The sequence below is a fragment of the Pinus tabuliformis genome, chromosome 3_2 (genome assembly GCF_031772625.1).
Source record: "Pinus tabuliformis cultivar Carrire ecotype Pingquan chromosome 3_2, CPIR1, whole genome shotgun sequence".
In the NCBI taxonomy this organism is placed as follows: domain Eukaryota; kingdom Viridiplantae; phylum Streptophyta; class Pinopsida; order Pinales; family Pinaceae; genus Pinus; species Pinus tabuliformis.
Window position 1 is genome coordinate 177,381,116 of NC_142302.1, and position 10,344 is coordinate 177,391,459.

General features: G+C 36.4%; 1 protein-coding gene across 1 annotated transcript in view; it reads right to left on the reverse strand.

Annotated features, from left to right (window-relative positions):
- The window catches only part of LOC149180366 (TonB-dependent heme receptor A), a 31,383-nt gene extending 27,509 nt beyond the window's left edge, over positions 1–3,874 (reverse strand). The window contains exon 1 of the mRNA XM_089416082.1: positions 3,559–3,874. Within this exon, the coding sequence (XP_089272208.1) occupies positions 3,559–3,643 (85 nt within the window). The 5' untranslated portion in view covers positions 3,644–3,874. The remainder of the gene's footprint in view (positions 1–3,558) is intronic.
- Between the last annotated feature and the right edge of the window lie 6,470 nt (positions 3,875–10,344).

Genomic DNA, 10,344 nt, shown 5'->3' on the forward strand with positions numbered 1-10,344 from the left:
ATATTGAGCAAGAACTGGTTGACAATAGAGTTAAAATGTTGAACTTATGGCAGATGTGGAGGATTGGGACCCAATCTAGGCACACCAAGAGCTCATCACAATCAATAACTACACGCAGTGGATTTATACTGGCATATCAAACACTTGTTGAGAAAGGTCTTTTGCGACCGTAATGAGAGCAGGGATGAGCTCCTCCTTCACATGGAGGAGCTCCACCTGCTTTACCGAATCGTGGACAGCCAACTGCAACGATTGGAAACAGCATTGCTTAGATAGAGATCCACCACCCCTGGCCACCCTGCGTGTCCTGCCCCTGCTGGTTGATTACATGCTCTTTTTGTGGCGCAAGGCCACCATCAGTAAGCCTAGTAACACCTACAGTTTGTAGTTCCTGTCCATGTTTACAACCTTTTGTTTACCTGGTTATCATGGCTCTTACAGCTCAATCCATGGCTTTTTGGACATTACAGTCTGATCCATGACCTGTCTTCTAAGCTTGATTTCTGCTCAGGCAATCTCAATCTGGTCAAGTATTCACTCCTTGGCATGGTTTGTACATATTATATTTGCATAATATAAAGTTGTGAATTTACACTAAATGAAAAAAATGTTTGTATTTCACTTCTCTCCCCTATCTGGAGTGCCATCCACAAATGTGGGAAAGCATTCAAAGCAACCCTTGAGTTTCCCCACGAGGTTTTAATTGGAAAAGGGATGGCAAGAAAAGCAAGAAAAACATATCTTAGAGAGCAGCTAAAGTCAAGCCAGGAAAGAATTTGAGAATGATTTTAACACAGTAAAACAACATTTGGTGAGAAAACTAAAGTAGGTCTACATGTTTATGAAGGCCAAAAAGAAAAGGGAGACAAGATTAGAGCCAGATTGAACTGGGACAAACGGAAAAGACTCCACCAAGTTTTACCAAAAACGGCACAGCAAGGTACTTATCCACAGGAGACCTATCTGAGACAGGAAATGCATCAAAAACATCATTTCTAATGGTTATTTATATTTCTGAACAAGAAACAGCCTGCATTTCTCACGAAATGCAGCTGTTTCTGTTGATCATTTGCAACAGATACGCAGGAGCAAAGACCAAAACATATTGAAAACAGATTATTTATCCAGAAAAGCTATAGACTAAAATTTAAATGAATATAAAATAAAAAATGACTGACCATAATGCAGAAAGCGCATCATATAAGGTGCTAGCTTAACTGCACAATAAATCCTAGCAAATGAAGTGGGCAATGGGCATCAATCCTATAAGTGTTGTAGAAAAGCTTCTAACATCTTTATTGCACAATAAATCCTGGCATATGAAGTGGGCAATGAGCATCAATCCTATAAGTGCTGTAGAACAGCTTCTCACATCCAACAAAATAACTATACAGTACATTTTCTAGAAGTTACATCTCAATAAGGTCAAAGGTGCCTTATACACTCCCCATTGATGTTATTCATTTGATCATTAAAAGTTGGCAGTAATTTATAATAAAAGTGTGAATCAAAACTTGAAGACCGAAATCACCTATAGCAAACTGAAAACTTATGTGTCAAGGCAAATTTGTGGTCGATAGAGTATGATCACAGTTGCAGAGTGTACAAACTAATTAAACAGAAAAACTACACTTTTCAGTTTTTACTATCTAGAAGGCTTCATAGATAAAATCACAAACTGTCGATAGAGAGGAAATCTAGGAATCCCTAGCGTCAGTAATTATTATATGTTATTTTAACCAGCAAAACTAAATATCTTCGTGCACATTTCACTCTCTGGAAAGACAATATACCTATAACAACTTTAAAGTGTCTCCTATAGCTTCAATACCATTATCATTCCTTATACCGTACCCGTTTTGTGTTTCTCATTTCCAGTAACATAGGTTGCCACTGACTTACAATCAGCCATATTATCTTGTAGTCCGGATGGTGGGTTCATTCCCCCAAAATCAGTTTCCCACTGTCAGTGCTCAGTTTGGGGCTTGGATTTTATTACCTTAACCTAGAGTAGTAAAGTCTCTTTTACTTTACGGTGTATGCATTTCTTTAAAAACCAGTTTTCGTGCAAGTATCAACATTATTATACTGGGCAGTCTCATTGTGACCTACTTTTGTGGTGGTTTGTTGGACATTAATAAAATTATCTTATCTTATTTTAAGAAGAAGGGAAAATTATTTTAATGTCCACAAGGCTAAAGATAGCCTATGGGACAGATTGCTTCTTGCTTCTTCATCTGCTTGATGCATTCGGCCCTTCTTAATTATTTTATCTTAGCTGGGTTGTGTAGAAGACTTTTCAAAGGTCTCAGATCATTAATCATCCATCCTTCACAAGTGTTTAGCTTTGACCATGGGGCAAACCCATTTTCTAAAGCATTTCTATTGATGAATTGGTTGACAACATAATAAAGCACTTTCGTTTCAGTATTTTTAATTCTGTCCATGGTATATGGGCTCTGGGGTATCTATAAAGTTAGTATTTATTGAATCCATAATCTGGAATATGGCAATGATCAAACCAGTGTTTTCCACTTGAACTCTGACCAAGTAAGCTATTTCAGGAATACAGTCATGGAACAAGAAATTGGCATTGTCATAGCCACTCTCTAAGCAGAGCATTTTCAGGGGAATGGATTTTGAAAATGCCAAAGCAAGAAAAACTAAACTGCAACAGAATGCTCAAAACCCTGAGCTACACTTCTCAAAATCTAAGTGTTGCCCTCTTCCAACCATCATCCAACAACTACGGTGGCATTAAGAATCTGCATTCTGAACCTTTATTTGACAAGATGCTTCATATTATCACCGTGCAAACGTCCCCTTCCCCAATCTGGAAAACAACAATGCAATGTAGCCAGCGAGTTACGACATATAATGAAGATCACTTCAGCTAAGAAGGCGCCTGTGGAGATACCTGTTCCGTCAAAGTCGCTTAGGACACCCGCTTGCATGAGCAAGGTAGCACATGAAGGATGGAGGAATTTGAACCTTTGTAGAGGTATTAAACACCCAAGCTTTACCATTTAACCAAGCTACCGCTGCCGTATTATGAACCATTTAGTTAATGTAATTGAAGAAAAAAATAACGACGTGGATTTATAAACGGATCTGATATGTATCCTAGAAGGAGGACCAATAAAGGGCAACCTATGTGCCTCCCTCGGCCTCGGATCTCTTATAGACCTATCTTGTTTAAGTGAATAATAAACTGAAGATAGCAGATCATCATCGTGGAGAACTTTAACGATTATTTTCGGAGGATTTGTCCGATGATTTGGCAGAAAATTAAGCACGCTAAACAGGAATGACCAGACAATCCCAAGAGCAGATAGGAACCCTAGAAACCATGGCCATTCTTCTATATTTACATAATCTATGTGATCAACAAATATCATTGGTGGAAGCTGGGTGCATTATTGAGAATGTTTGACCCATGTGGAGCAATAAAACAATCTGCTGCCTCTACCGTAGCTGGCTGCGGGAATTGAACACGAACTTCGTATTAAATGACGAGCCTAGCTTTTGCAGAAAATAAGATATTGAAAAGGAGAATACCTGGACGGCGAATAGCGGTATTTAATGGAGCCAAAAGGTTGAAACCTCTCCTCAGAACATTCGAGGCTGCTGTTGCATTCGCCATATTTCACCTTGTGCTTGTCGTTCGGTTGCCTTCTGCGCTTCTTATTAAGCTACCTTTCCTCGATCTTATCGGGTCTAGGACGCTTTCTCGTAACTCATACCCTCGACACCTTGGAACGGGAATGTCTGACCTTTTTCTTCACAAACTGAAATTTTCACCTTAAAAGAACGCACGGGATTAATCGTGGACTATGGTTCACTTCGCTAGGTCGCTTGTGGTATCGAGCTCCTAGCGTACAACACTATTGCACAAAGAGTACATCTCTCGTAAAACTTATAGTATGATTGTTGCTCGTTCACCCTGAGAAAGTGGTTTACCTTTATCATTTTCTGTCCCTTACTCCTACCTTTTTGTTATCGAATAAGTTTTGTTTCTTTTGTTATTCATTCTCGTCTCTTATTCTCTCGTGTTGGAGTTATCTTCCACCTCTCTTTTCCTTTATTTCTTTTGTTTTCCTCAAAATCTTAGAAGGGGTTTGAGTGTGTTCTATATATTGTAAGGATGTTATTGAAATATGTGGTTCATAGTTTTTAATTTTTATTCGTTGGGCTTTAAGTTTCCATAGGGATGCCTCGTATTTAAAAGTTTCAAGAAAGTTTCTTTCTCCCACACCTGAACGAGTTTGGAGCTTTTGACTTACAGTTTCTTTAGGTTGCATATTTGCCTTCTCAGTCCTCTCTTTGATTTTTCCAATTTTATTTTCCTTTGTATTCTTTTGATCCACTCCCCTGTAACCTTTCAAGGCTCTCAAGTCCACTGCATTACAAGGCTCACATGGAGGAAGCTCAACTCATTGTTAATTCAGGTTGGCGGTTCAACCTTTTTAACTAAGGGCCTAAGATCACCTTCCTTTTCTCTATTTTCTCTAATTTTGTGATGTGATGATTAGAGTAAAGCATTGCACCACCACATAAGTGATTGCACCACTATTGTAAGGGGGGAGGAAAGAGTGGACTCTCCATCACATTCTTAAATGTACCTATGATCCAGTGAAAGAAAGTAAGTTACTTATAAAATATTGTTTAATGTTTCACCTAGGGTTTAGTTGATTTTAAAGGGGTGATTCGCTTAGGTATCGAGATGGTTCAATAGCTAGAAAGATAATGTGGAAAAAAGTTCCTAGAGAACAAGAAAGAAAGAGAAATGTCAAAGGAAAAGGAGGAACACACTTGAGCAAAGGAAGAGCTTGGTCCATTAGTTGAATACCAATGATATTTGAGCTTCTTGTCAATGCTCCAAAGCACCAAAAACCTCCTTGCGATGTACCCAAAATGAAAGTCTCCATAACAATGCAAGATATATGTACAAACACATTATACCTACCAAATAAACACATGAAGCAATATTACCAATGGGTAGGTCAAGTTAGCTTATGGTTGTTAGGTGCTCTATCTACAATAGTGTTGGTGATCCTCCTTGGTGAGGGATTGAAAGGATCCAAGAGATGCCCAAGAGGGAAACCCCTAAATATAACTAATCAAGGTGACAAAAGGAAGAATACAATCTAAAGAGATCAACCAACCAATGAGGGTAGGATCCTATTGTGAGAGAGTTGGTGGAGACGGTAGACCTAGGAAGCCCAAAATGCTTGAGAAAAAGGAAGATGTGAACCTAGGGAAAATTTGGAAGAAAATTTGATAAGATTTTAAAAAGAACTTCAAACTTATGTAGGAACCTCGACAAAGATGAACAAAGGGATACTTATAATAGAGGAAGCCGCTTAGGAAAGTCCAAGGTGTGACGAATAGCCACTGAGGAAATGCGAGCCCTCTAACTATGATTCACAAATTTAATTGAGCCATCCATTGGTCCAAGCCAATTTGTGGGTTTTTCACTATAAAAGGGCTCTCTAGTATGTTGTTCTATAGGAAACAAACACAAATGGGAAATACAAATTGTGGATGGTGCACCAAAGACAAATCAAAGAGGATAGATATAATTTTTAACCATGTCATCCTTTGTGTGTGCCCATGACCAACATGAAGGTACTTAGAAACTCAAAAAGGTGTGTCCAACTAGCCAAAGTGGCCTAAATGAAGCATGCATGTCAAGGTTGATCCAAGGTAAGAAAAATAAGGCATAGTTAAGGAGCTTGTGAGATACCTAGAATGTATAATATCACCATAATAAACACAATAATGCCACAAATGAAGATATACATATACTTAATAATTAATTGTGATAAGTCACACCTATTCTTGAAAGGCATGGTTTATTATCTACACTTGTGTATTTATATTTTCCAGTGTAATCAAAGCATTCATCATTCATTCATCAATTTTATCAAATATATATTTTATATATACTATGTGCTATGTGGGCATCTCTTTTATGTATTTTATGTCTGACTGAATTATGAACTATTAGGTTCATATGAATTAGTATTAGAGTCTTCATCTTGCATAACATGCATTCATGTTGCATTTACAACACAAACGCCTGTCGTGTAGGAATTAAAAGGGATAATTAATTACAAAGCTATTATAAAGTTCAGAGTGTGTGTTTAGAGATTGATCTAAATATAGTTTTCCAAAAAATAGCAAGATGATGTTAATGACTAACATAGAAATATCCAAAGGAAACAAAGGAATGAGAGATTTTATAAACTCATTGAAAAAATGGCATTGGCACAAACATGGCATCACTGGAAGAAAATTTTAGAACTCTGGCAAAAATGGTACAAAGGAATGCAACTCCTCTCTACAAGTCACATGGAACAACTTCTACCTCTGATATGGGCGTATTATGACATTTATGAATAAAATAGTCATTAGAATCCCCAAATCCAATTAATAATGTTTTTAAGGTGGGTATGATCTGGGTGAATAAAATTGAACATTACTTCAAATTGTACTCGACTTATGATGATGACAAAAAGTATAGAGTGGTATCAATGTACTTAGACAAGTCTACCTATGATCGTTTCCTTTAGCAAAACTCCAAATTCAAGACATCTTGTTATTGTAGAATAATTTGAAGATAAGTTATTTGAGAAGATTTGAGGATGTGGATGATGAGAAGATATTTGTAAAACTCATTAGTTTATGATAAATGTGAACAATTGAAGGATATACTCACGAGTTTGAAGTACTTGCAGCTCAAGTCTCATGGTTTTCAAAACCTCAAATATTACGAGTTTATATGTTAGGCTTATGACAGAGTATAAGAGGTGGAATTAAACAAATGGTCATTGAAGATATCAAAGAAGCAAGATGAAAGGCCAAAATAATTGAAAAAATAAATAAAGGTGCAATGACAATTTTCAATATTCGAAAACAATGAAAGACCACATTCCCCGCTTGGCATAACAAACACAACAACTAAGAAAAAAAAGAAGAAAAAAAATGTTGCAAGGTTGAATAAAATTGGACCTCAAGTCATAAATGTGAAGCACAAAAACTAAGTACAAGATCGAGGGTGGTAAATAAGTAGATTTTAGCTTCACATATTCACGAGTCAAAGAGACAAAAGCAAAAAGTGAAAAAGCTACTTGGAAATGTCACGAGTAGCCATGACAACAATCCCTCAAAGTAGAACATCAAACTCACAAGGACATAAAAAAATTAAACCTAAGATATCACTAATACCCTTGCTAAGGAATTACAATAGAGAAACCTAAAATTGAGAGGGAAAGTGAAAAATAGCAATGTTACCATGTTAGTAGACTCTATGGTCAAAGTGGATACTAGTGGTGCCCACTTGTCCCACTAACTCATAATGGTCCCACATCCTAGCAATTATACTACAATTTTTTATGTCCCAAACTTTTGATGCATTCTTTGGCCATTTCCTTTGTGTTTTTTGTAGTTGACATAGGCAACACAATCAAATCCAAACGCATACAATGGATTGAACTTTGCAATAGTCAAGAAATGCAATAAACATAATTTGTATGCATCCTTGGGAAGTTGATGTGCCAACTAGCCTCCTTGGTGTCTACATTCCTTTTGTCACATCATCTCTTAAGTTTAGGTTTTTTATCTTTCAATCTTGAGGCTTCATACTTTATGTTTAAAAGGAAATCTTGGCCTCTTGTGAATTATCATAGTCAACACTCCTCTCTTAATAGATAAACTATCATCACTCTAAATAGCTTGTATTACTTTGCATTTTACAGTCCTTTATATTTCATTCATTAATAGAATTTAGGTTTCACTATACGATAACGCTCTCTACAATATCTATTTGTGTTTCCATTTATACTTTTTCATCCATTTCATTCTCTACATAATCCAATTTAATGTTATTAGAGCATTATATTCTTTGTTGTTTCCTATTGTATGTCCTTGCTAAGGTTAGGGTATGAGTTGGGTCTTCAACTAACTAAGCTTCGAGAGGACCACTCTAACCAAGCTGAGCAAACTCTGATGGTGGAAGAAAAGAGAGATGATGGAGCATGAGATGTCATCAAGTTGTCACTCAAGGAAGCCTTTGTGTGATAGAGGAATGTGCTAATGGATAATTTCACTCAGATCATTTGGCCATTACCAACAACAACAAGGGCACCCTCAAAAAATAATCATTTTAGAGGTGTACCACCCTTCAAGGTACAAGTTAACTTTGACATACCTTTATTTGAAAGTTATATATACATAGATGCTTTAGATAAATGGTCAAATATGTAAGAGGGTTATTACTCTAATAATAAAAAAATATATCAATAGTGAAAAAATCACCTCCACTCACTAAGTTCCTTCCCATGTCAAAGATTGGTGGGTTAGTTACTAGAGAGACAAGTCAAAGATGAATATGTGAATTTAGCATGGAACCCACTTAAGTGACTTTTATTAATGTCCTCAATGATGAATTCTACCGTGTTGGAAACTATGATGACCAATATACATGATGGACAACTTTATACAAAGAGATAGACCATGTAGTGTTGAAGTACACCAATATTTTCCATACCTTGTGATCAGAGTTGAGTATCAAACACTTTGAGTGCCACTTGGTTCTAAAGTATCATAGTGGCCTACACAAGTACATTGAAATAGACATGGAGTCATTGGGAAGCTCCTCACCAAGAGCCACTTATTGATATGACATAAACATCAACTGAAAATTAAGCATAAGAATAAGCAAGAGTTTGGGACTGTAAATCCATCACAATAGAAACATGGTAAAGGAAACCCTAACTCACATAACAAAGGATAAAGCAAGGATACCCAACCTCAAGACAACCAACCTAAGTTGTAGGGAAAGAAGGGTAATAAGAAGTCAAAGAAGGACACAGAAAGTAGAGTGAGTTCCATAAATATTCTAGAACAACACTAATGAATGTCACTCAAATTATTCATTATTGGTTGAGCTAAAATCATTAGAATCATACTTCACCTTGGGCTATGACTAAGAGTTATATAAAGAAGCATGAAAATCATCAACATAGACATAAGTGTTACCTTCACAAACACAAAGATCCAACCAAAAGAACAAGAGAAGCTTGAGGATAATCTTTTCCACTCATAGATGTGGGTGAAGGTGACTTCACTACATTTAGTTATTGACAACAATATCTAGAAGAACTTCAACTAAATAAAGGTCATTGAGAAATTGAAGTTGTCAATAATTCCACACTTCTAACCATGTATCGTTTGTTAGGTGAGCCAAGGATGAGACATTTGCAAAAATCCATATCATCAATACCTTAAATAATGAGGTATTGTATGATGTTTCCCCACTTGAAGTATTTGATTTTATTTTGGGACAATCCTACATGTGGAAGCATAATGTTTTTTGTTAGTCTAGGCCACATAGTGTAATTGTTACTTTGGAAGGTCAATTCTACAGAATAAAAGTGGTAGTTACAACCATTGCAATATCGTTAATCTTGACAAATAAATGTAGGAAGTTATTCTTTTAAATTGGGAGATTTACCATCTTCATGATTTGGTCAAAATGTGAACATAGTGTCACTATAACTACCACAACCTTTGCATGGGATATCTCCACACAATACAACCAAGTGGACAATATAGTGGAAGAATATAAAGATATCTTCACTTCACCTGTAAGGATGCCTATGCATTTCCAGGTCAAGCAATTAATTGATTTGATATATGGTGCTTCTTTACATAATGGTCCAATACACAGATGCTCGCTTATGGAGAATGAAGAAATGAAATGCCAAATTTAAGAGCTCACCCAAAAAGCCACATTCAAGCAAACTCCTCACCTTATGGAATATTGATTGTGTTGGTATAGAAGAGGGATGGGACATGGTGAATGTGCATTTATTGCAGATCTTTAAACAAAATCACAACTAAGAATCAGTGTTTGATTCCCATATTTACAATGTTCTTAATTAGCTCAAGGGCACGAAGTTTTTTCAGGAATATGGATCTAAATTTATGCTACCATCAGGTGCTAATTAAGCAAATTGATGTGTGAAATACCACCTTCAAGTCCAAATAAGGCTTTTTTGAGTGGTTGGTCATGCCTTCTAGCTTAATCAGTGTTTTGACAATGTTCATGAGGATGATGGATGATATTTTGCAACCATTCACACATTCTTTTGTGGTCGTATATTTTAAGGATATTCTCATATTAGACAAAACTTGGGTAGAACATTTGCAGCACATTCAGGAGGTCCTGAGCACCTCGTGGAAGCACAAATTATATGCCACTCTACGTAAAGACTCTTTCAGTAAGTAAAGAATTCAATATTTGGAATACATTCATGGATGAGCATGGTGTGCACATGG